The sequence below is a fragment of the Sinohyriopsis cumingii genome, chromosome 4, assembly GCF_028554795.1.
Source record: "Sinohyriopsis cumingii isolate HCF-2022 chromosome 4, ASM2855479v2, whole genome shotgun sequence".
NCBI lineage: Eukaryota > Metazoa > Mollusca > Bivalvia > Unionida > Unionidae > Sinohyriopsis > Sinohyriopsis cumingii.
The window spans coordinates 11,972,719-12,000,468 of record NC_142964.1 but is presented as its reverse complement, the minus strand read 5'-3'; the positions used below and the strand labels follow the sequence as shown (position 1 = coordinate 12,000,468).

Genomic DNA, 27,750 nt, shown 5'->3' with positions numbered 1-27,750 from the left:
TAACAATTTGCCAATGGACATGACAATTATATTGAAAGAAAACAATGGCTAAGGATCTTTCAATTTCTTAACATTTTTAAAGCGGTATTTTACAAATTTAGCTTGTACAGAATATTGCTTCATATTGTTATTTTGTCAAAATTATCACTGTATTCTTACAATTTTTAAAAATTTGTGTTAGCATATTCCATGCTCCGATTGATACTGTTGTGGCAGGGTAATGTTTAGAAACATCACTGGGTAATTATTTCTGACAGATTTCAGATAGTAGTATCTTTAAACAAAAGATTTTTATGAATTTTACTTTACTTGTCAGGATTTTCATTCTTTATTTTATTTTGTTTTTCTACATTCAGATATGAATTTTTGCGTGACCTTGGCGAGTGCAGTTCAGTAGCAAAGGCAGTATCCAGTTTTTTTTTTCTCACTTAATTTTGGTTTGCAGTCAGCACCCTTTTATATCTATCGTTTTCAAACACAGTTGTGATACGAGTTAAAGTTGCCACATAATTTTTTTTATTTTTATAATTAGAAGTATTTGTTTTAAAAATATGTACCATTTGTCATAGAGTATTATTATAGGTCTGCTATATGATACAATGCTTTACAAGTGACAGATAACTTGGCAACAAATAATGTAGTACATTAACTGAAAGTTTCCATAATTCATGTAGAAAACTATATAAAAAGGTAATGCTTGAAGGTTGCTTTTTGCTGTATGGAGTTTGTTTGTAGACATTTCTTGTTGGTACCACAATGCATAAACGTACACTAGAGTTTGTAGGCATTTCTTGTTGGCACCAAAATGCATAAATGTACACTAGAGTTTGTAGGCATTTCTTGTTGGCACCACAATGCATAAATGTACACTAGAGTTTGCTTGTAGGCATTTCTTGATGGCACCACAATACATAAATGTACACTAGAGTTTGTTTGTAGGCATTTCTTGATGGCACCGCAATGCATAAATGTACACTAGAGGATTTATGGATGACACATTTTTTCTGTTCATCATGCGGTGGAGGGAGAGGAAGGGAGGGAAAGAGAAGGAGCAGAAGAAGAAAATGAAATAAATCCTACGTGTGGCAGATTTGAATAACATGCATAAGAGTAGATCAATTTATTAAATGTGAAAAAAGTAGTTTCAGACGTGATATTGTAGCTCTGGTGATAAAAGTAGTATGTGGCTACATCATTTTTCTGCCACTGTGGTGATAAAAGTAGTATGTGGCTACATCATTTTTCTGCCACTGTGGTGATAAAAGTAGTATGGGGCTATATCATTTTTCTGCCACTGTGGTGATAAAAGTAGTATGTGGCTACATCATTTTTCTGCCACTGTGGTGATAAAAGTAGTATGCAGCTACATCATTTTTCTGCCACTGTGGTGATAAAAGTAGTATGTGGCTACATCATTTTTCTGCCACTGTGGTGATAAAAGTAGTATGTGGCTATATCATTTTTCTGCCACTGTGGTGATAAAAGTAGTATGGGGCTATATCATTTTTCTGCCACTGTGGTGATAAAAGTAGTATGGGGCTACATCATTTTTCTGCCACTGTGGTGATAAAAGTAGTATGGGGCTACATCATTTTTCTGCCACTGTGGTGATAAAAGTAGTATGGGGCTATATCATTTTTCTGCCACTGTGGTGATAAAAGTAGTATGTGGCTATATCATTTTTCTGCCACTGTGGTGATAAAAGTAGTATGTGGCTACATCATTTTTCTACCACTGTGGTGATAAAAGTAGTATGGGGCTATATCATTTTTCTGCCACTGTGGTGATAAAAGTAGTATGGGGCTACATCATTTTTCTGCCACTGTGGTGATAAAAGTAGTATGGGGCTATATCATTTTTCTGCCACTGTGGTGATAAAAGTAGTATGGGGCTACATCATTTTTCTGCCACTGTGGTGATAAAAGTAGTACGGGGCTACATCATTTTTCTGCCACTGTGGTGATAAAAGTAGTATGGGGCTACATCATTTTTCTGCCACTGTGGTGATAAAAGTAGTATGGGGCTATATCATTTTTCTGCCACTGTGGTGATAAAAGTAGTATGGGGCTACATCATTTTTCTGCCACTGTGGTGATAAAAGTAGTATGGGGCTACATCATTTTTCTGCCACTGTGGTGATAAAAGTAGTATGGGGCTACATCATTTTTCTGCCACTGTGGTGATAAAAGTAGTATGGGGCTATATCATTTTTCTGCCACTGTGGTGATAAAAGTAGTATCTGGCTACATCATTTTTCTGCCACTGTGGTGATAAAAGTAGTATCTGGCTACATCATTTTTCTGCCACTGTGGTGATAAAAGTAGTATCTGGCTACATCATTTTTCTGCCACTGTGGTGATAAAAGTAGTATCTGGCTACATCATTTTTCTGCCACTGTGGTGATAAAAGTAGTATGTGGCTACATCATTTTTCTGCCACTGTGGTGGTAAAAGTAGTATGTGGCTACATCATTTTTCTGCCACTGTGGTGGTAAAAGTAGTATGGGGCTACATCATTTTTCTGCCACTGTGGTGATAAAAGTAGTATGGGGCTACATCATTTTTCTGCCACTGTGGTGATAAAAGTAGTATGGGGCTATATCATTTTTCTGCCACTGTGGTGATAAAAGTAGTATGTGGCTACATCATTTTTCTGCCACTGTGGTGATAAAAGTAGTATGGGGCTATATCATTTTTCTGCCACTGTGGTGATAAAAGTAGTATGGGGCTATATCATTTTTCTGTTACTGATATATTAAATATCTTACTTTAAAATATACAATAAAAGAGGGTGACTCATCCATCCAGAAGTAGGTCACAGACCTATTTGTCCTATTCAAGTGACTTCTGTATTATCCTCCATATCATTTTGTACATTGCTGGTTGCTCCAATGTGATTCATTTGACAAGAAGATTATTGTTCAGGAGTAAAATCCAGGTCTAAATTTTAGGTGGGTGCTTCATCTTATGAATCTAGCAGTACTGTCTACTGTTGCCATGGATGATAAGATATTACCATGTGATATAAAAGTATTACTAGATATGTGGAAGTGAAAAGGTCAAAGGTCAAGGGCAAATAGTTAATATGATAATGTTTGTAGGGTCACAAGGTGAATTGTTAAGCTTTTTGAGCTAAAAATGTAATAGCTGTCACAAGGGGCTGTATTTTGTTTGTAAATTGGGAAAATAAATCAGTTATAACCTGATGTACATAATATTTATTGCCAATATTGCTAATATCAAACAATAGTTTATAATATATATACATTGGTCTTGTGCAGTATTTTGACCAAAAATACATTCATTTTTACTTATTTACATATCCCTTATTGGGTTACAATAACCCAATAGATGCAGCTACATCAAAGTATTTCGTTACAGTTACTTACCAAATTTCTATTCATTACTTAATTTTGCTAAAGGATTATGTACACCTAGTCCTCTGTGGAGGTGGCCATTTTGTTTTCATCATATAGAGGTAGGTGCTTTCCCATTGGTTAAATAGCATGATGTCATGTCTGAATTAAGTCAGAATCCCTTTCCCTATTCTTTATTGCGAACAGTTTAATCTTGTTCCAAAATGTTGTGTTTGAATGAAATGTTTTTTTTCACAATTCTATACTTGTTGGTCTTTTCATGAAATTTTCTTGGGAGTAAAAAAATGCTTTTTATTTCTGTGAAACATTTTGTAAAGAAATCAAGATTATATTGTATACATAACCCAAGTAAATAAACAATCACCATGTGGAATGCAAAATGTAGGGCACAGTTGGAAAATGTGAGTAAAAGAGAAATTTTGCTCTCTTAAAAAATGGCATTGTGCCATCCAAATATTATTTGTCTTTTTTAAGTAAAGCAATCATGATATCACTGACATTTATTTATATTATTTGTCTTTTATTTAAGTAAAGCAATCATGATATTACTGACATTTATTTATATTGTCTTTTTTTAAGTAAAGCAATCATGATATTACTGACATTTATTTATATTATTTGTCTTTTTTTTAAAGTAAAGCAATCATGATATTACTGGCATTTATTTTAATTTTTATGCCATTTTTGGATTTTTTGAATCATGAAATTTCATATTCTGAATTGCTGGACCACTTTAGATATTTTTAATGTCTTTATGTCACTTTTTAATTCACTAAAAATGTATATTCAGAAATTTTCCAGAGAATCTAAAGTATGAAATTCTAATCATATATATATATATATATAATCAGTTATGTAATGCCACTAAGCTTTCCACATTACTTCTCCTCAGTTCATTGCCATATAAACAAATATTTTTTAAAAAAATGATGAAAACACAATAATTAATACTATTTGAAATTAAATGAATTTTTTTCATTAAGTTAATATTAAATAAATACATGAATAAAAACAGAAAACTTTTGGAAGCAGGGGGATTCTGAGTTCTCCAGGTGAAGAGTACAATGCTTTATCCTGAAATTCTGTTGAAAGACCTGACAACATGTATCATATATATTCTTGTCTACACGTCAAATATGAAACAAAGACCTGACAACGTGTATCATATATATTCTTGTCTACACGTCAAATATGAAACAAAGACCTGACAACGTGTATCATATATATTCTTGTCTACACGTCAAATATGAAACAAACCCAGATCTCATAGGCATCTGCAGGACTTTTTTGAGGGGTTTGGGTTTGGGGTAAATGAAAAAAATCTAATGGAATTTGTTGAAAATTGGGAGGGGAAGAGGGACTTTTCCCACCATCTCCATTGTTTTGCATTTCTTGATGAATATATTTCTAAACTAAAAAAGCATGCATTTGTAGCATTGATGAGACATTCAACCAGTCTTGTATTATCCCATTATCATTCTAGAATCAGATATACCCATTCATACTGTAAAAGAGGAAATGTAAAGGTGATAAAAAAAAACACCCCTGGGAAATTCATTGGTCTCCATTTTTCTCCCTTCACATTTCCAATATTTTACTTTCTGCTTGTTTTTTCATTTGTGATACTCATTTGTTAATGGGTTGAGCTTCTTATCTCAATAACACAAATTCCTAAGATGCCCATGGTGTGTAATCAACCTATTCCCAGAGCCAAAGGAGTAGTATGGTTGAAAGAGAATTCTGGCTCACTTCTGTTATTTTCTATTGTTAAAGTTTACCTTCAGTTTTGATGGAAACTGCTCTCTATCTCATATTTGAAACAAAAATCTTATCTGAGGCATTGTAGCACCAAAAAATTGCTGATTTTTTTCCAGATTTTCTGAAATAGTAGGGCTTTTTTGATGAAAATAATGCTTCTAGAACAGGAGTGAGGCAGACTTCTCTTTCAACCATATTACTAAAAGAAAGGCCCATTCAAATTGTTAAAAAATAGCTTCAGTTTTTAAAAATTTTATGCAGTTTATTTTTCCGCCAGATTTATTATGCTCAAAATATACAAATATTCATGAAAAAATGCCAGTATATTCATATTTTTTTGCTGCTGCATCCTCTGTCCAGAATTATGTGTTGTTATGCACCTGTGCATGTTAGTGAAGTAAGATAGATTTAAGGTGAAATAATAGAAGCACAAGTTTGATAGTGCTAAATGATAAAATTAGTTGAATGAAGAAAGAGAAACAGAGAAAAGAAAAAAGTATTTGTGTTTTTTAAGGTATAGTATGACAGGTATTTTAAAAATTGTTCAGTTGAAAGATGCTAATTCAGGTAAGACCGTGATATTTTGTGGAAGTTTGTACCACTGTACAAGGTATGCTTACAATAACTGGCTGATGTCTGAAACTGAAAGAATGAATGAAAAGTTATGCATTGTTTATTTTGTATAAGGTGGAATAGTAATATCTGGAAATTTTTATACATATTTATCGAACGTGGTCAATTGAGCATCAGAGCATCTGTCATTATTAGACTGTCAGCCTAATTTGTTTTGCATATTTGCTGAGATTTACGAATGTATCTCAGATATGTGTTATGTTCAGTCAGGAATTTATTCCTGCTTTAGTGTTTATTTGTTTCTAAATATTTAATTCACAAGTAAGGGCTTATTGAAACTTAATTCTTTATCTTTTCATTGCTGTACAAATTTACATTTCCAATATTTTACTTTCTGCTTGTTTTTTCATTTGTGATACTCATTCAGGTTTGTCCGGCAAACCCTGAAACAGACCTTCAAAAAAGCAATCATTCCTGGCTTTTTTCAGTCTATTGTCTATCTACTGTTATTGCTGAAAAATAAACAGAATAATCTCTATTTAGTAAATGTTAATTGAGACATAGGGTTTTGGGCAGCATTTCAGTTCCTAGGATCAGTTGACTGTCATTGTCAGGATTTAGTAGTAAAAGTCATTATTTTAACTAGAAATGAAATTAATATCTCATCCAAATCCTATGAATGGTAGTGGAAACCCCATTTTGAAGACTGGTTAGGTCCGCCATCATTTTCGTAGCGTACCAATCGATGATATATTAATGCCTGAGTATTTTCCTATGATGGGGAGGGAGAAATTGTTATTTGGCAAAACATTGTTGAATTATTACCTTAAGTGAGAGCTCTGCAGTTGAATTAAGGCGGTCTTGAAATGTATTTCAGAGGTCTGTAATTCTAATATAGCAATCTACATATAAAAATAAAAAATTACATGATATAATTGAATTAAAGAGGTCTCTGATTGATATATGGAGATCTCCTATATATCGAGATCTCTAATTCAGTTGCGGCAGAGCTCAATTTGGAGGTCTTGCTAAACAATTAGAGAGTTCTACATTGAGTTGAATATATGTGGCCCATATTGTTGGTGGCATATTGTGATTCAGTTATTAAGCAGTGCATACAGAGAAACATGCAGGCCATTGCATTTTATTACTGTATTGCTGTATAGAAAACATAACTTTAATATAATTACTTTTTCATTTATGTCCTACTCCATCAGTAATCAACATGTGATACATTATTCGTGGCAAATGATTTAATTTCCTGTCAACATATCTAGGGAAGTGCCTAATATTCCAAAGTGACCTTGGTTTGCTGGTGTTCTAAAGAGCAAGCTACCGGTATTACTGTGGCAGTGGTGAGTGTCAGTGGTAGCATGGTACCAGAGTAAAAGCAAAATAAATTCAGGAAATGTTATGTAAAGGCAACACATTTTATAAAAATGTTTAAAATTAATAAATTTAATTTGGTATTTGCATACCTGTGTAGTAGTTGAGCCATTAACTAATTTTAATTTATGATATATTTATATGGAGCTGAAAAATTCAGTTAGCTTGATGTGCTGGGGCCTGTCTAAGCCTAGATCAGTGAGTTGTGTGTTGGGCATGTCATAGGAAATACTGAAATGCCATGGAAATAGGTATGACACAATACTATGATGTTGTAGTATATAGAGACATCCTAGATCATAAGTGTTTACTTACATGGACAGTAAATTTATTTGCTGTAATCCACTCCTTCAAATTTATGTTGTATGAGAAGAAAAATAAAAAAATTCTATCAACATTCATAGACCAACAAAATTCTAAATTTAATTTTGTTGTATTTTGGCATAAAGTAATTTATTCTTAATTGTTTTCTGTGTGCTGAAGGATGTTTTGTGTAATGTCAGATAAATATTGGTTTGGAGCCATAAGAAAATTTGACATTTTGATTTTGGGATGCAAGATGTGTAATGCCAGATAAATATTAGTTTGGAGCCATAAGAAAATTTGACATTTTGATTTTGGGATGCAGGATCTGTTGTGTAATGCCAGAAAAATATTAGTTTGGAGCCATAAGAAAATTTGACATTTTGATTTTGGGATGCAAGATGTGTTGTGTAATGCCAGATAAATATTAGTTTGGAGCCATAAGAAAATTTGACATTTTGATTTTGGGATGCAGGATGTTTTGTGTAATGCCAGATAAATGTTAGTTTGGAGCCCTAAGAAAATTGGACATTTTGATTTTGGGATGCAGGATGTTTTGTGTAATGCCAGATAAATATTAGTTTGGAGCCCTAAGAAAATTGGACATTTTGATTTTGGGATGCAGGATGTTTTGTGTAATGCCAGATAAATATTGGGTTAGAGCCCTAAGAAAATTGGACATTTTGATTTTTGGATGCAGGATGTTTTGTGTAATGCCAGATAAATATTAGTTTGGAGCCCTAAGAAAATTGGACATTTTGATTTTGGGATGCAAGTTTTACACATTGTCTACATGTGATAGAAATTTGAACCAAAGGTTATTAAATTGACACTGATTTAATTTATGGTGAATAATAAATTATTTCCTTGTGAACTATTTTGTATTGAAAGAATTTTGTGGACAGTGTATGCTATTTTGTATTCGAATAATTTTGTGAACAGTATGCTATTTTTATTGAAAGAATTTTGTGAACAGTGTATGCTATTTTGTATTGAAAGAATTTTGTGAACAGTATGCTATTTTGTATTGGAAGAATTTTGTGAACAGTGTATGCTATTTTGTATTGGAAGTAATTTGTGAACAGTGTATGCTATTTTGTATTGGAAGAATTTTGTGAACAGTGTATGCTATTTTGATTGAATACTAAAGTCAAATAACTGTTTATATATCATGTTACAACACTTAGTTAAGTTTGGTTGCATTAAAGTAACAAACTCTGTCTCCTGTGTCATTTTTTAAGTTAGGTATTCGACATTTAAAACTTTATTTGCATGAGAACTAAAGACAATTTCCTTGAGGAATTTTCAGCTTCACTTGGATTGATATCAGACTTGGTACATATTCATTTTAACAGAGGAATGAAGTGGTTCAAGGTCAGAAGTAAAGATCAAGGGTTGTTTGTTAATAAGTTTGCAGTGACATCACAGGCAAAATGATAAATCTTTGTATTTTTAATATTAACTCTGGAAATTCTTCTTATTTTCACATGAAATGGTGGTAGAAACCATTTTTTTTGGGGTGGTTACTTGTGATAGCATCCAAATATATCCATGCCAAAACTGTTTCATGAGCTGGATACTTAGGGGTATAAAATGTACTTTTTTATTGGTTATTTCACCATGCATGTACAGAGGGGTGAAAATTGGACAGCTTTTGTTTTTATTTGCTTATTGGACCCATGATTTTGTGCCCAAGTTTCTTTTTACTCCAAACCACAAACTTATCCTACTTTTTGCAATGGTTCATATGTCTGTGTTAGTTCAGACTGGTCTGCTTTAGATCTAAAAGCATAAAGTCTAAAATTGGGATACAAACACCAACTGGTAATTTTTAGCTTGAAAAAACATTGGGTCTCAAATTATTTTTTTTTCTGCTTTATTTTTAAGACATGTAGAAAGTCTACATTAATTGGTATTATTGTAGAACTTAATCTTTCTTCTATTCAGTAATACCACCCAGTTTGATGTGTAGGAGTATTGTAAATAATGTTACATTACATTGCTTGGAAGTAGTGTACTAGAGTGTACCCCATGGCATGTAAATTTGGTAATCCCAGATAAGGAATTAATTGATTATGATTTCTGAGATAGATTTTTATTGAAATTCAGTTCAGCACAATTCTTGCTGTTTCAGACTTGCAGAGAGGCCCATTTGGCATTCATTTAACTTTGATATCACTTTAAGACGTGTTAAAGCATTCAGAAATCATATAATTTTAATTTCACTTTAAGCCATGTTAAAGCCTTTAAAAGTCATATAACTTTAATATCACTTTAAACCAAGTTAAAGCTTTTGAAAGTTGTATAACTTGAATATCAGTTGTAGCATTAAACTGAAAGAAAGGTTATACTTGAATGAAGTGGATATACTTGAATGAAGTGGATATGCTTGGATGAAGTGGATATGCTTGGATGAAATGGATATGCTTGGATGAAGTGGATATGCTTGAATGAAGTGGATATGCTTGGATGAAGTGGATATGCTCGAATGAAGTGGATATGCTTGGATGAAGTGGATATGCTTGGATGAAGTGGATATACTTGGATGAAGTGGATATACTTGGATGAAGTGGATATACTTAAATGAAGTGGATATGCTTGGATTGTTTCTAACTAGTGCTACCCAGTGACAACAGCAATGACTAGTTTATTGATAACATAATCCATCTGCCCATTATTCTGCAGTTAATAACAGTAAGTCAGTAATGTATAGAAACATATTCCAATAAAATTAACACAGACTGATAAAAATTAATTATAACAGTAGTGTCATAGTGCAGTTTTCATTAAAGGAATATTGTACCATTGAACACTTGTTAAATGAACTTGTCTGTATATAGTGAATTGCTTTCTTCATAATTACAGTCATTACTGTCACCATTTTCAGACAAACATAATGCATGATGCTATGTCTGTATCCACCTTCTGATGACTGGTGCTTCTGAAATAGCCATATTTACTACTGACATATTTTCAAACTAAATTCCCATGATATCTGCTCATGTTCTAAAAAGTGCATCTTTTTCTCCAGCACTTGAATAGAGCATTGTTTTTAAGCCTATGGTACATATCAAGATTGCAGTGTGGCTCGAAAAAATGAAGTGGTTTCCAAGACTTTCATAATGGAAATTACCATCCTGCATGCCAAGTATCTTTTTATGACTTAATCTTACCAGCTTGCATGCCTGGTGTCTTGTTATGACAATCTTACCAGCTTGCATGCCTGGTGTCTTGTTACCACTTAATCTTACCAGCTTGCATGCCTGGTGTCTTATTACCACTTAATCTTACCAGCTTGCATGCCTGGTGTCTTGTTACAACTTAATCTTACAGCTTGCATGCCTGGTGTCTTGTTACCACTTAATCTTACCAGCTTGCATGCCTGGTGTCTTATTACCACTTAATCTTACCAGCTTGCATGCCTGGTGTCTTGTTACCACTTAATCTTACCAGCTTGCATGCCTGGTGTCTTGTTACCACTTAATCTTACCAGCTTGCATGCCTGGTGTCTTGTTACCACTTAATCTTACCAGCTTGCATGCCTGGTGTCTTATTACCACTTAATCTTACCAGCTTGCATGCTTGGTGTCTTGTTACCACTTAATCTTACCAGCTTGCATGCCTGGTGTCTTATTACCACTTAATCTTACCAGCTTGCATGCCTGGTGCCTTGTTACCACTTAATCTCACCAGCTTGCATGCCTGGTGTCTTGTTACCACTTTGTGGGTTAAATCAATGACAAAAATGGATTTTGTATGTTATTTATTCAGTGGCCACATTAGGAGATACAGTCCACCTCCAGAGACGAGAGCGCCCAAAAAGGGAGTTACTTCTTCTAATATTAGTGAATGTACATACATGTGATTGTGATGTTGACATTGTGGATATATGCCAATTATAACGAGATTAACTTCACAAAATTTACTCAAAAAATGATTTCCTAAGTGCAAAGTACAGGTTACTTTGAATAATGAGTGAGTTTGTTGAAATGATCAAACTTAATTACGTAAATTTTAACCTTTGAATTTCTAATGTTGTTTATACCTGAAAAGTAAAGAATCCTGTGATATGAGGAAAAGTGTTGTTTCTTCATCAATTATATATACTTTCTTATAGACCGAGTCCAACTCCAATCGACAAAGAACCTGATCTGCTGTCACATATTGCACTGGCAGATCAGGATCTCGTTTGCTTGTTCTACTGATTACTCCCAACAGACTGCACAGACTCAAGTCTTCAGGTAGATTATGTAGTGAAAGATCTGGGTCTGTGCAGTTAGCAGTTGGATTCGACTTACACGTGATTTTTACAGAACCTTTATCTCATACATTGATGTAAAACAACAGTACTGTCTTGTGACAGTTTGATGATGTGACAATTGTTTTATTTTCATCTTTCATTGTTGCTTTATTTTTACTAGTGTATATAAATACCTGTATCTTTTGATGGCTACAACAACATCATCAGATTTAATATTTAAAAAGTTTTCCAAAGTTATATATTGATACCATATATCATCATTTGATTTACAACCTATTGTCTGAATATACCTCCCCGTTTGTTTGTCCCTCCTTTCAGATTAAAGAAACAAAAAGCATAATTGAGATTAAAAAATGCAAAGAACTTAGTCACTTTATTCATTGATTTATCATTTCAAACCTGATTATGACCAGGGGGCCCCTGACACATTATATTCTGTTTGTTTCATGCCAAGTGTAAGTTTTCAGTGTAAAAGACAACCTTGCTAGCGGTCATTTCCAGTTCCTGTACAAGTTCATTTTCAGCAAAAGGGTGGATGAATATACATGTATGTACATAGAAGGTAAATACACTGTCATCTGCTTCCGATATTTACAATGTTGAATCAAGCAAAGGAAAAGAATGATAATCACAAATTTGCCATTTCTCTTGGATTTAACAGGTGGTGTAATTTCATTGTACATGTGGAAGGAGCTATAACTGTCAACTCCAACCTTGCGGAATTATGTGGTAGTTACAGAATAGGATACACTACATCACTGTGTGGTCTGAGGAAAACAGACTCTCCCATACCGTGTGAGTATGGAAAAACCATTAAGCATGAAACGTGCAGATGATGACCATGTTAGGGCCACCCTGGTCAAGTTGGGTTAGAAATTATAAATCAGTGAATGAAATGACTAAGTTCTGTGCATTTTTTTAATTCACATTAAAGATTTGCATTATTGAAATTGGTAAGGGGGTACAGAAAAATGGGGATTTATACCAGTCTATAGACATGACTGTCCTTTTTGTAACAAACTGATTATTGTTAATTTCAGGAGTGGGCAATCTGCAGGAGTGGCATGATACAAAAGCATGGACGCTGTATTATATGTGGTGTAATTTATTACATGGGAAAGGGTTGATCTGCCTGGTAAGGATGGATGCTACTACAAATCCCAACATCCATATGCTGGTGAAGACTGTGTTCCTTGGGGCAATAGGATTTGTCTGCATTATAGGAAATTCCATTGCTCTTATAACATTATGTGTGTATCAGTCCCTTAGAATCCCTATTTACATTGTTATTGGTGGCCTGGCTTTGGCAGATATCATTTCTGCATTGATGAATATTCCAGAAGAGATCATAATACATGCTGACAAGGGTGAGATAAAAGCAAAAACATGGTGCACAGTTTATGGATTCTTGTCTAATTCATGCCAATACATCATTGCATTTCATCTTGTTGTCCTCGGTGTGTTTCGTGGGATTCTTTTGACTGATCGAGGTCATCATGGGCCATCCTGTATCCATGCTATCATTACCTCAGCAATTTTATGGAGTGTCTCCCTTGCAGCCAACATACCCATGATTAAGGCATCGAGTCGTGAGCCCGTCTCACATAGATGTGTTTTTGATGCCCATGATGCAGCAGAAGAAGAAAAATATCTACTTCTTTCGGGAGCATTTTCGTATTTTTTGCCATTAGTTTTGATTATAATCATATATGCCTTTACTGTTTACATGAGCAAGAGATTTTTTGAAGATAGCTACTCGCGTAGGGAGAGACGAATGTCCAAAATGATTTCTCGCTTAATTGTAACATTTGCATTATGTAGACTTCCATCAGAAATGGTTACACTTTTGTGGTTTTACAAAATGAAAGACAAGGATTTAGCATCAGTGTTAGAAGATCGAGAGAAATTCCAGGTTTGGACTCACGTTCGGGAGTATCTCAGTATTTTAGCACTTCTAGATCTGGCTTTACGGCCAATTATATACGCAACACTGTCTCGAGATTTTGGGACAGTATTTGACAAGATTATCAACTGCACTTACTGCAAAGACGCAGATGATGAAGATCCACATACAAGGAGGCGAGATCATGTCCAGGAGGTGTATCAGACACCACTCGCGTCAACAATAGAGGTTCAGGATGGAGAGGAGACAGAATGTGTATAACAGGGTTTGATTATGAATGAACTATGATTCATTCAGATTTAAAGATTTTCTTGTGCAAGAAAACAGGGAAGTGAGATCACGTCATTGAAGGGTATAACACACTCCTACTTTTTCCAAATGAATTCAGAAAAGGAAAAAAAGTTAGGAGTGTAAAAAAGTAGAAATGAAGTTGCCAACATCAGTGGTATATATATCCTTTTCAAGTGGCATTTATGCTGATGACTCGAGGGATACCAGGACTGCCTAACTACAGAAATCAGCAAATGTTTTTAGGTAGCTCATGTTAGAGAGCATTTTTTGGCCTTGACATGAGATGGTTGCAAATGGCAGCAACAGTAACAAACAAAAAGTCTGGCAGACTTTGCATTTTTCTTACTGAATTTCATTGACAGATTATTTTAAAAGAAACTGCTTTCATGTACAATCATAATTTTGATGCCCTTGCTGTATCACTGAGGAATATAGTGTCGCCCTTGTCTGTCCTTCAGTCTGCCATAAAGAGGCATATTGTGTCACCCTTGTCTGTCTGTCAGTCCATCTTAAACTTAAAAGGGGCATATAGTGTCACCCATGTTTGTCTCTCATTCTGTCTTAAAGGGACATATAGTGTCACCCTTGTCTGTCTGTCAATCTGTCTTAAACTTAAATGGGGCATATAGTGTCACCCATGTTTTTCGCTCAATCTGTCTTAAAGGGGCTTATAGTGCCGCCCATGGCTGTCTGTCAGTCCGTCTTAAACTTAAAAATGGCATATAGTGTCACCCATGTTTGTCTCTCATTCTGTCTTAAAGGGGCATATAGTGTCACCCTTGTCTGTCTGTCAGTCTGTCTTAAACTTAAAAGGGGCATATAGTGTCACCCATGTTTATCTCTCAATCTGTCTTAAAGGGGTTTATAGTGTCACCCATGACTGGCTGTCAGTCTTGTATAAAGGGGCTTATAGTGCCACCCATATCTGTCTGTCAGTCCATCTTAAACTTAAAAGGGGCATATAGTGTCACCCTTTCTGTCTGTCAATCTGTCTTAAAGTGGAATATAACGTCACCCATGTTTGTCTCTCAATCTGTCTTAAAGGGGTTTATAGTGTCACCCATGTCTGTCGCTCATTCTGTCTTAAAGAGGCTTATAGTGCCACCCGTGGATGTCTCAGTCTTTCACATGGGGGTTTACAGTGTCACACATATGTGCCTGTCCATCTGTCACAAGGTGTCGTATAGTATTACTATGTCTGTCAGTCTGTCACAAATTCAGTCTCCCTTAAATTTTGAAGTACTGTATGGACTGAAACCTAATTTAGTGTCAAGCTTGGAATTAATTGGATCAAGTTTAATTTTCACTTTTTTTAAAACAAAAATTGATGGAGGTATTGTCCTTGTATGATTTAGAACACTCCCTTTGCATATTAAACAAAGATTTTTTAAAAGAACAATGTCGGCATGGTGATAGTGTTATATGGATACATTTTCTAGTGTTTGTCTGAAATAAAATGTATGCTGTTCTTTGGGTTTGTAACAGGTTTGTTTTGAAGGCATTCATCACAGACTGGTTCTCCAGATATTGTACATATGATGCATGTCAATACAAACATATTTTACTCAGTCATTATGATGCATGTCAATACAAACATATTTTACCCAGTCATTATGATGTGTGTCAATACAAACATATTTTACTCAGTCATTTTCAGTTTGAAAATTGTGTCAGCTTTCAGAATGTTGTTGTAAAATAAAATAATAGCCTATTACTGAACTTTAGGTTTGAAACTAGTGTACAACATTTTGTATTAAAGAATATTAATAAGAGAAATAAAACAAGACAAACAAATTTCAGATCACAGTTTATTTTAATAGAGTATTTAATATTTACTTGTGATAATTATACAATTTTAGCTTTATAACTGGAATGTTTTCACATGTGTAGAAGTTTATATATTTTTTTATTCATTTTCTTTGACAATTATCTTGTTAGAAAGACATGCCTATTGAAAATAAGCCATTCTTTTAGTTATGTTGATATCATTATCCAAAATTATTCAAAATCATAATTATCAGTACCTGTTTTGTATCATTTTGGCCTCCCCAAGGGACATTATGTTATAGTGACCTTTTCTTATGCTTGACATTTGGCAGCCATTCACCAGGAGTCCAAATGGTATATTGGTACAGTATAGCTCTCCGTCATTTTAATGTGTCTAATGATGATGATTTCAGACATAGTGCAGTATTACAATAGACACCATGACCAAAATCACAACAATGTGTTACTGTGTGGCTAGAAGGAAAACATGCTTTGTTGTATGTCTTCATTTCAAAACACCATCATGGAACAAATTTTGAAAGTGCCCAATATTTCACTGTAAGAAGTATGCTATTTTCAGTAAATAACAGCGTTCACAATATAATGTGGTTCAGTATATGACAAGATTAACGATTGTGGACTCTGACTGCCACGTTATCATGAGGGAGAGCATATAACACTGTACAAGCCTTAGGAATGACTGTCTGTTGCCTGCTGGTCTTGTGATATTTATGATTGTGTCAGGCATTGCATGTTCGCATTAAATTGTTATTTGCTGTAGATGTAGAAATTACATATTCATTTCACTTGGTTGAAATGTTCCTTGCCTCATTTGGAACCTGATGAGGGAAACACACTGATGAAAGGGTGATATTGCATGATCCCTGGCTTTGCATTGAGAAGCTTGGGGATAACAATTGCAACATCAGTCCAATGCCATGTTCCTGCACACAGGCAAGAATGGTTGGCAACTCTCTTTGATTAAAATGATATTTAGTGGGTTATCACAGGTTTACAAAACCAGACACTCATTTCTGAGACTCAGGTTGTTCTGTTTACTTGTGTATAATTTATACAGGAACTTGTATCAGCTGAGTCTCAATGTCCCGTATTTGCTTGTGTAGAATAGGTACCACTATGCAGATGTCTATGCTGTCTTCAGGGTATATGCTTTGCACTCACAGATCAGGGTGTGTGTTTTGCACTCACAGATCAGGGTGTGTACTTTGCACTCACAGATCAGGGTATGTGCTTTGCACTCACAGATCAGGGCTTGTGCTTTGCACTCACAGATCAGGGTATGTGCTTTGCACTCAACAGATCAGGGTATGTGCTTTGCACTCACAGATCAGGGCATGTGCTTTGCACTCACAGCTCAGGGTATGTGCTTTGCACTCAGCAGATCAGGGCATGTGCTTTGTACTCAACAGATCAGGGTATGTGCTTTGCACTCACAGATCAGGGTATGTGCTTTTCACTTGAAATTAAATGTTGGACAACCAGCAGAGACACTGATCTGTTGGCATGTCATCAGCCTTCTGATTCTCTTTTGAATTTTGAAGTTCAAACATTTTGACAGCATCATTGCAAATAGTACTGTTGCATTGCTGCAAAAGTAGATGGTTCTAGTGTTACCATTTAGAATAGGGAACATTATTTTTAAACCTGCTGGCATTGTTGTAAGCCATGGTAAAAAATCTGCCTTGCTCCTTTCTCACCCGTGGTTGCCTGTGCCAAGATTTCCTCTTTTCTCACCCATGGTTGCCTGTGCTCAGATTTCCTCCTTTCTCACCCATGGTTATCTGTGCCGAGATTTCCTCCTTTCTCACCCATGGTTGTCTGTGCCAAGATTTCCTCATTTCTCACCCATTGTTGCCTGTGCCGAGATTTCCTCATTTCTCACCCATGGTTGCCTGTGCCAAGATTTCCTCATTTCTCACCCATGGTTGCCTGTGCCAAGATTTCCTCTTTTATCACCCATGGTTGCCTGTGCCAAGATTTCCTCCTTTCTCATGAATCTGCATAAACCTGCTTAACCAGTCACTACATGTGTAAGTAAATGTTGTGTCCATTGTGATCAGTATTTACCATTCACAGTTTGAATGAGTCATTCATTCAGTTTCTTGCTTCTGAACAGTCACTTCTCAATCAGTAAAGTATACATATTCATCAGTGTACAGGAGATTGTTCCCTTGTGTTGTTGATGATGTATTTTTGTTTATGGATACTCATGAGAAAACAAGGAGATCTCTGCAAAGACAGACTCAGGTGAAAAAGGAGTATAGTGGATTATCATCCATGGCTTGCTGATGGCTAATTATTAAATTTTATTATATATAGCACATGCCTATAATACAAGTCCAGCTGAATTTCAACTTCTCTGCTGCATAGTAATTAATGTACTATGTTCTCAGTCAAAATATGGATCAGAATCCGATTGACCTGCCAAACATTAGTTCCGAAGAAATGACATTCTTATTAACAATCAACAGAAGTCGTTACTTCTCAACTAATCCGTCAGTTCTCTTGTCAAATGCCTGTGTACATCATCTGGAGGCCACTATTCTGGTCTGAATTTGATCAAACTTGAAACCTGGGCTTATATCATCATAATCTTGGATGGGTTCACTAATGAGACCCATGCATGTTAATAAGGTAATCTTGCATCTGATAGGAAGAGCTTTTGACCATTCTGGAGGTCATATTTCAGATCTGATTTTGATAGAGTTTACATGCTAACATTATATCTTCAAGATATTGGTCAGTTTAAATAATAAGCAAGATCCTTGCATATTAATTAGGTAACATTGACTGAGCTCTATCCATAATTATGGTCTGATTTTGGAATAAGGGCTTAGATCATCAAAATCTTAGAAAATAACAAAAGTTAGCATGATCCAGACATATTCAGGTGAACATCTGATTGGCTGTTACCAGTGAGCTAGATCATTATCTGATTTTGATCAAACTTAGGATGTAGGCTGAATCAATGAGATACCTTGCATATGATTGGCTGAGTTTGCTACCCTCTAGAAAATATATTGCACATTCAGTTTCTGTAAAACTTGGTAAATTGGTTCACATCAAGATCTTGGGTGGCTTCATGTATCAGTAAGACAGTGTACTTATTAATTATGACATTATCTTTAGAACATTTTTTTATTATCAGGATCTAGTATAATAGCTAAGATAAACATCATATAAAGTTGGGGAGTTACTTGAACAAGGTTCTGTTTTTACAATACTGTATAAGCCTGCATAGTGAAATGGTAAACTGTCAAGTTATGTAATCCAAGTAAGCAGTAGAATTAAATGGTAAACTGTCAAGTTATGTAATCCAAGTAAGCAACAGACCTAACCTTGTTTAATTTAATCAAGGCACATGAATAGTTATTAACAAAATTAAACAATACCACAAGGGAAGGACTGAGTAGATTGCAAATACAGACAAATTAGAACAGGCTGTCAAATTTCAATTTAGATGGGACAGTTTTAAAATGTATCATTGTTCAAACTTGTATTGATGACCATCCTTGTATATTGACTGTCAGTCCACAATGATTGATTGCTTTTAGTCTAGTCATATTATGTTATAGACTGTGACCACATGCTAATTTGATCAGTGATTGTGGCATACATGGAATGGACTCATATTTTTTGTTGTTGGTAATTTGTATTTTGTGTAGCAGTGAACATATTTCCTCATAGCTTTTGTCCATGGTTTCTTGTAAAGAAGAAATCGAAACCCAAAAAAATCGATTTGCAGTACTCACAGTTTAAGTGCTCACTTACTTGTAATCCTAGTTTTCACATCTTTCTAGAGAAAATGTGCAACACTTGAAACTTTTCTGGATGAATTGTTTTTACAAGGCCTCTTGATTACTTGCAGTCCCTCTAATAACAGCTTATATGTCCTGCTAACTAAATAACAGGTTATATGTCTTACTAAATAACAGCTTTTATGCCCTACTGACTAAATAACAGGTTATATGTCTTACGAAATAACAGCTTTTATGTCCTACTAACTAAATAACAGGTTATACATCTTACTAAATAACAGCTTTTATGTCCTACTAACTAAATAACAGGTTGTTGTTGTTGTTGTTGTGGGGTTTAACGCCATTTTTCAGCACACGATAGGCTATACATGGCGGCCAGTATTAATGGTGGAGGAAGAACCCGGAAAACCCCCGGAAAGAACCACCGACCCACAAGAAGCTACTGGCAAGCTTTCTCACATGCCCACATTGGCTGAATCTTAGACTCGAACCGACGCAGACAGAGGTGAGATGGCAGTGATCCGTAACGAAGAGTGCTTTAGACCACTCGGCCACTTGGGGCCCCAAATAACAGGTTATATGTCTTACTAAATAACAGCTTTTATGTCCTACTAACTAAATAATAGGTTATACATCTTACTAAATAACAGCTTATGCATCCTAATAACTAAATAACATTATACATCTTACTAAATACTAGCTTATAAGTGTGAGTAACTTAAAAAGATATAACTCTCAGTTTGTTAAAATTCTGTATTTATGAATAAAAACACTAGTTTTATTTATTTTTGCTCAATTTCGAACTAATTAGGCAAACCATAAAATGTGTTTGCACAAAAGGCTAAATTTTGATATGGAGTAAATTAATTTGAAATTTAGCAACATTTAATATTAGTGTTTATTTAGTATACTACAGTTATGTGCATTTGGCAGATATATGTTTGTAGCCCAAATAAAAAGACCACCTTTGCTTAACGAATGTTTTAATCTGGTCATTGTACACTTTTAATTGTAGATGAAACTTGTGCAGTCTGGGATTGTAGTTTACTTTAATGGTATATACAGGTAAAATAATTTGATAACAAATAATTGTTATATGTGTAATATATAAAGCCAGAATATCTGTCGTGATGTTGATTTTGATCAAAACTTTCTTTGTATTGCTCAAGATTTTACAAAACTTGTATTTATTTATTGCAGTGATTATCAGCATTCAAACCTTTTACTAGTAGTATAATGTAGTCCATTTCTTAACTCACTCGTTCACAAGCATTAAGCATTTGAATGTATTGTCTTGGATATTTCTGACATTTTCTTTTCATTGACTGTAAATTAAATTAAAAAATGTCCTGCACATCTGAGGAATTAAAAGTAAAAATGTTAACACCAAGTAACTGTTATATTATTAGAAATTAATTAAAATGTGAATTTGAACATGAATGCTGGTTCGACTTTCACATCAAGTTATACATTTTGTATGTCAATTCATGTATTTTTATTGGTATCAATTTTTGTGGTTTCGCAAAAAAGGAACATGTTCATCAATGTTTACCTTATGGATTGAGGATCTGTCCTATTATTTCCACAGGATATTCTTTTGTCATTGAGCCTTTGGATTAATATTTTGTAGCAACCACTAATCCACAAAAATTTGTACTCCTCAAAAATATAGTTCATTGACAGTAATTTTCATGTTTGCATGAGGACTGATAGAGAGTTACTCCATTTTTTTACAGTGGTAATTACTTTACTTACTTTACCACATTTGAGAAACATACCATATATATACTCATTTATAAATCTAGTTCAAGTACAAACAGCATAGACCCTAATCTCCACAGTGTACCAGATCAGGGTCCATGTTATTTGTTCTACTGATTATTCCTAAGATCTGTCAGTGCGTGATGCAATGGCTGATCTGAATTTGTGATGTTTGTAGTTGGGCTTGACGTATGAGCAAGTACAATTCGTACGTGTAGCATTATTTTGTGTACCAAAGAATACTGCTCAAGATTTTCCAGCATCTTTAAACAGATTTACCTCAAATTTCTGGTTGTTGTTTGTACATATTTTGCTTCCAAATCAGATTCATGTTATGAAGACAGCTATTCTTATATATTTGATAAATAGAATGCATGTCATTATGTTATCACATTTATCTGTATCAAAAGGTCATTGTACATAACATCATTTAAACATAGCTTAGAATTAATTTTTGTCTTGATTATAAGAATAGATATAATTATCTAACCCAGCAGTTGTAATATTAGAAATGTTACCCATCAGACCTTTCATTTTTCTTATAATACCAGTTCCATATAGCAAGAACAGTCAAAATTAAGTTTGGAGAATACATACAAACCGTTATGCATGAATGAATACTCATTTATACAACTTTGACTTTAATGTTTCAGTTCTGTAACAAAAATCAGTTTTGACTTTAATGTTACAGTTCTGTAATAAAAATCAGTTTAAACTGTCACAGATTGCAGCAGTGTCTGTACAGTTTAAGCTACCTAGCTATAACATAGTCTATGCAGAACAGACCATCATTTTGAAACCTATAATCATCCATTCACAGGTAAAATACAATATCTACTTGCCTAAAAGCTTGTTTCAACTGTAAACAGCATAAACCCTGATCTTCCATTGCATAATGCTCTGGCAAATCAGGTTTTTTTAATGTTTGTTCTACTTAATTATCCAACAAACTGCATAGACCCAGATATGCTGGTGCATTATCTGATGGCAGATTTGGATCTATGCAGTTCCAGTTGGATGACTTTACACAAGTCTGTGTGTTACTCATAATCGTAACTGTAATGAATTTGAATCCAGCATAGTATTTTGATTATTTTTTAATGTACACATATGGTATGAACCAATATCAAGTCTGCATCATGTTGAATCTCATTTGTTCCAGTTTTTTTTTTGTGAACTTGAGTAATAGATAGTTACTTGAAGTGCAGATGCAACCATGGCAGAAATATTATTTCTTACATACTTCGTAAAAAATATTCTGTGTACATCAATCATTTTTGATGCAAACCAGTGTCGTCAATAAATGTAAACATGCTTTAAATAAACATTAACATCAATAAGTCAGTTTTGGATCAAATTTCTAATATCTGATTGGTCCATGCTTGTATTATACATTAGCCAGTCATATTTAAGTAAGACTTGGATCAGATTTCTGATGTCTGATTGGTTCATGCTTGTATTCTACATTAGCCAGTCATATTCAGGTCAGACTTGGATCAAATTTCTGATGTTTAATTGGTTCATGCTTGTATTGTACATTAGCCAGTCATATTCAAGTCATCGGATTTCTGATGTCTGATTGGTTCATGCTTGTATTGTACATTAGCCAGTCATATTCAAGTCATCGGATTTCTGATGTCTGATTGGTTCATGCTTGTATTGTACATTAGCTAGTCATGTCATCATTTTAAGGGGGGTCTGAGTCTGAGCAACAGAATGCTTTTATGACCTTGGAGGCTTGATTTGTTTTCTTATTTGGGTCAAATTTTGGATGAATTTCAATGACTTGCATGCAGTGCATCATATCGAGGTGATAAACAAAAGCATGGTGAACTGTAGTTAAAAACATTCCTTTCTCTGCCAGTGGATTGTATCAACAGGTTGCCTGGGTAACTGAATTCTCTATGGTATATCAGTAGACATGTCTAATTATTGGTATTCATTTTATATTCACTGACTTTGACTGTTACTCATTGAGAGTTTTATAAAATTTTATTATAGCTCAAATAGAAGGGTGTTACCTAGAATTTTGATGATCTCTTGTATGTCACTTTTGGCATTCTTGTAGGTCACTTTTAGTATTCTTGTCGGTCACTTTTGGCATTCTTGTAGGTCACTTTTGGCATTATTGTATGTCACTTTTAGTATTCTTGTCGGTCACTTTTGGCATTATTGTATGTCACTTTTGGCATTGTATGTCACTTTTGGCATTCTTGTAGGTCACTTTTGGCATTATTGTATGTCACTTTTAGTATTCTTGTAGGTCACTTTTGGCATTATTGTACGTCACTTTTGGCATTCTTGTAGGTCTCTTTTGGCATTATTGTAGGTCACTTTTGGCATTATTGTATGTAACTTTTGGCATTCTTGTAGGTCACTTTTGGCATTCTTGGCAATTTTGACATATTCAAAAAGTTCTTGCCTCTTTAGTAGTACTCTTGGACATTTATATCTATTGTATAAGCCAAGAGCATTATTATTAGTATTATTTTTTACAACTGTAACATGTTTGCATGTAAAGGCATGTACATCATTGATCTGTGAATTACAAAGTACTGTATTGATGTTTGCTGCTTACAAATAGAATTTCTCAATGTATTTATATGTCATTTTGTGGTGCTTGTATTGTTTGATGCTTTTATCAATACTTTAATTTTTCTTTGTTTCTGTCCATTTTATCAATCATATCTTTTCTTTTGAATGTGTTGAGTTTTCAGGCCATCATCTAAAGAGTTTTGATTTTATTTGTTAATTTCCTTTCCTTTTTAAATTAAATGGAGTTTTAAAAATGAAATTACAACTTTTGATAATATCTTTAATTATAAAAGTTTTATATAAATTTACAGATTAATTAGGAGTAGAGATGAATTTATCAGGGTTCAGATAGATATACCTACTTAATCAGATCAAAATTGAGATCTGCTTGTAAGTTGATCTGACAGGTGCCTATAAAGTTTACGTTCTGCAATCTTTGGATTCCTGGTACATTTATTTGTAGAAATGATCAGATAAATTATTGCTTTTTATGTTAGGGAGAGATATGATTAGAAACTTCATGTTCGGAATGATGCTTCTCACTTTCAAAATGTGAAAGCGGTAAAATAATTGATCAGCTGAAAAGTAAAAAGAACTAAAAGTGTCTGTTGGTATCTGTCAGATCGCCATATTGTTTGAGACCTCAATTTTAATCAGATTAGTAATTAATTTACCTGAAGTAAATACATGTGCAGTGATTGATTCTTCCTGTCAGTAGATAATTGCTCAGAACATTATATCCATTTTCTGGTTTACCTTTGTGTAATGCACACCTGGAAACCTGTTGTGACAATTGCACTGTGTATCTGCAGTTCATGAACAGTATTGTTTGCATGTACCCATTTGTAGAATGAAATGAGTGGACCCTTATCTGTTTGTGTATTGTGTGATGATGGACTTGAGTGTATTTGTTTGGATGCAGCTGAATGCTCTCTAGTTGATACGAGAACAATGCCACTGCCTGCACAAACTTATTTTTATCCTAATGTTAGCCTGGTTTTGAAATGTCATTTCTGAGGGGTTTTGCATTGAATTTGTTCTGAAAATATCCATGCCTTGACTATGACAGCGCTAGATTTGCTCGCTTTGGTGATAAATCTTTGGCATTATCCATTACTTTACGATAATTATTTTGAAGGTAAGGTTTAATCAAGAAACAACATTTCTGGAAGTTTGTTGCAGTATTTAGCTGTTGTGGTAGGGGCTAAGCTGTAAGGGGGAGTCAACCAGTTATTTGTAGAGTGCATGTAACACAGGGTAACTAATCAGTTAAGACAGCTGTAAACCCAGTGTGCTAATCTGGATAAAGATACTTTCAGAAAATTGCTCATTTTAAAAAATATATATGGCAATAACAGAGCATCATGACATAGAAATACAGTAAAATGTGAAAAACTTTTAGTACTGTTGGCTCTATTTTTAGGTAGTTTTGGGTTGTTTTGAATTTTCTGAGCTTGTCGACCAGAGGAATATTTGACAGTGGGACTTGGCATGTCGTTCATGTTATGACAGGTGTTTATGATATTGATGTTTGAAGTCCTGTGGATATATTTACACTTTTGTACAAAAAAATGTCCTTATTAAATTTTTGATGATATTCAGATGGGAAAATCATAAAAAATCATGAAAGCCTCACCTGATTTCAAGTGATCAAGCTTGGTTTGTTTATACATTTATTTATTTATTAAGACAGTGTGTGATTAACATTTTTTTAGTAATTTTCTGAGTTGCAGATATTGTCAACATTTCAACCTGGGGCCTTTGTATGTGATAGATTGAGAGCCAGTCAACATTTCAGCCTGGGGATTTGTATGTGATAGATTGAGAGCCAGTCATAATCAATGACCACCTACACTTTGGACACTTTTGTACTGTAGAAATACTTTTTTCTAATCCACGATCATTACTGGATGCGATTATTTCCTCCATTTTTTTAATTGAATTTTCTTTCATTGACTGTAGTATAGTGTAATCTTAACTCAAAGGATGTTGCTTTCTAAAAAGATCAATAATTAGCATGTAACATTTCATTGAAAATATATAGGATAGCTTGTATTATGTATTGCCTATTCATTCATGGTATGTTTAGAATTCAGAATGACAGAACAAGTTGTAGTTCTGTTTTGTTACAGATGTACAGTAAGTACAGAAAAGCTACAGCTGCAGCCAGCCCAGCAAGAATTAGGGTAGACTGTCTAAAGATTTTCTTGATCTTTCTACTTGTATATAATATTTTTAATATATATTTTATGGCAACATGCACTCATAATATAAGGAGATATTTTAAACATTTTTCTTTGTTGTTTTTAGTGTATATTTGGTGCTATCGAGATTAAATTTTGCTTAAAATAGGGCAACCTGTGGGGGAGGGGATTGGGCACAAAAGGATAATATACTTCTTTGCAAATAGATTTTTGAAAAACATGTTTATTGCAGGGAAGGTAGGATGGACCTGTTGTACTGCATACAATTTTTTAACATTCACAAGCATTCAGGAGGAGTGATTTTGTTGCTAGATTCATTTAATTTAGCAACACATTTTTAATTAGAAAATGTTCAGAAAAAAAAGTCCATAAACCTGAGAAGAATGTCGATACTGACCATATAGGGATACTTTTCTAAGTAAATAGATATATATATAGCATTGGTAAGAGTCATGTTCCATATGCGGTTTACAAAGCAAATTAGAATTAGTATAACAATAATGGACATAAATACAAGCAATGTCACTGTAAACAATTCAGTAACTGTCTTACCTTGGATGCATAATATCTTGTGGCCAGGTCAAGGGAGTTAATATGGTATTCATATAGTAATATATGTATTATAATGAATCTTCTGATTGTAGATATTAACAGGCATATGATTTCCTCAATATATATATATATATATATATATATATATATATATATATATATATATATATATATATATATATATATACACACACATACATATAAATAAAGCAATCTGGTCTGAAAAATATTAATCATGAATAAAAATCTAAGTTTTTCTGCAATACAAATAATGAATTGAAATTGTTGCACAAGATGAAATTGTTATACAAGAATCCATCTACTAGATATGTCTTATCTATCATGTTGAGGATTGGACATTTGAAAATTTTAGAAAAGAAATTAGTAAAGGTATTTTTTATAAAATAATTTAACAAAAATTTATCCAAATAAATGTTACAGCATTATGTATTTAAACATTGCGGTGTGTATGCAGGTTTATATTAAGAGCTTGTACAATATATCGCTTGCTTAAAGATTTATTAGAAATGTATCATTGTTATTGAGTTTGTATCAGTATTAAAGTATATGCTGAAAATATACTGGTGTTTTGTGTTTTTCTTTCATTCATTGGTTTGGTGGTGGTGGTGTTGTTGGGTTTAATGCCATTTTTCAGCACAAGATAGGCTATATAAGTGGTGGCCAGTATAACAGGTGGAACTGAAAGAACCTGGGAAAACCCCAAGAAGAACCACTGACCCACAAGAAGCTACTGGCACATTGGTTCATAGTCATTGAACTAGGTATGCCATAACTTATGCAGTGAAGTTGATTCTAAAGACTATGGTAAGTGACAATGAATAGTTTAATTTGTGTCACTAAATATTACCAGAATTACTGTATATATACACTCGCTTACAAGCTGGGCAAAACTGCATAAACCTTGATCTGCCATTGCATAATAAACTTGAATATGTTGGGCTGTATAGTTTGTTTGTAGTAATCAGTAGAAAAAGCTTCAAAGACCCTGATCTGCTGGCATATTATGGGGTGATAAATCATGTTCCATGTTGTTTAAAGTTTGACATGACTTACAGGCGAGTATATATGGTAAAAATATGCCACCACTAATATTTATTTGTTGGTCATGTCCATTAGTTCATTCTCATTCTGTCGCTGTATAAAGATTGCACAAAAGCCACCAGATGTAGACACATTCAAATTTGCTTCCATACTTTTTGATAACATTACATTTTCCAGTTATTACATTACAATTTTGTTGATTTTTTAAACCTTTTTAGCTTTTTGTACAGACTCACAAG

At 34.0% G+C, this 27,750-nt stretch overlaps 1 protein-coding gene across 1 annotated transcript in view; it reads left to right on the top strand.

The window, feature by feature from the left end:
- The window catches only part of LOC149800634 (allatostatin-A receptor-like), a 70,146-nt gene extending 43,118 nt beyond the window's left edge, over positions 1-27,028 (top strand). The window contains exon 3 of the mRNA XM_089954639.1: positions 12,698-27,028. Within this exon, the coding sequence (XP_089810765.1) occupies positions 12,751-13,821 (1,071 nt within the window). The 5' untranslated portion in view covers positions 12,698-12,750 and the 3' untranslated portion in view covers positions 13,822-27,028. The remainder of the gene's footprint in view (positions 1-12,697) is intronic.
- Positions 27,029-27,750: the final 722 nt, after the last annotated feature.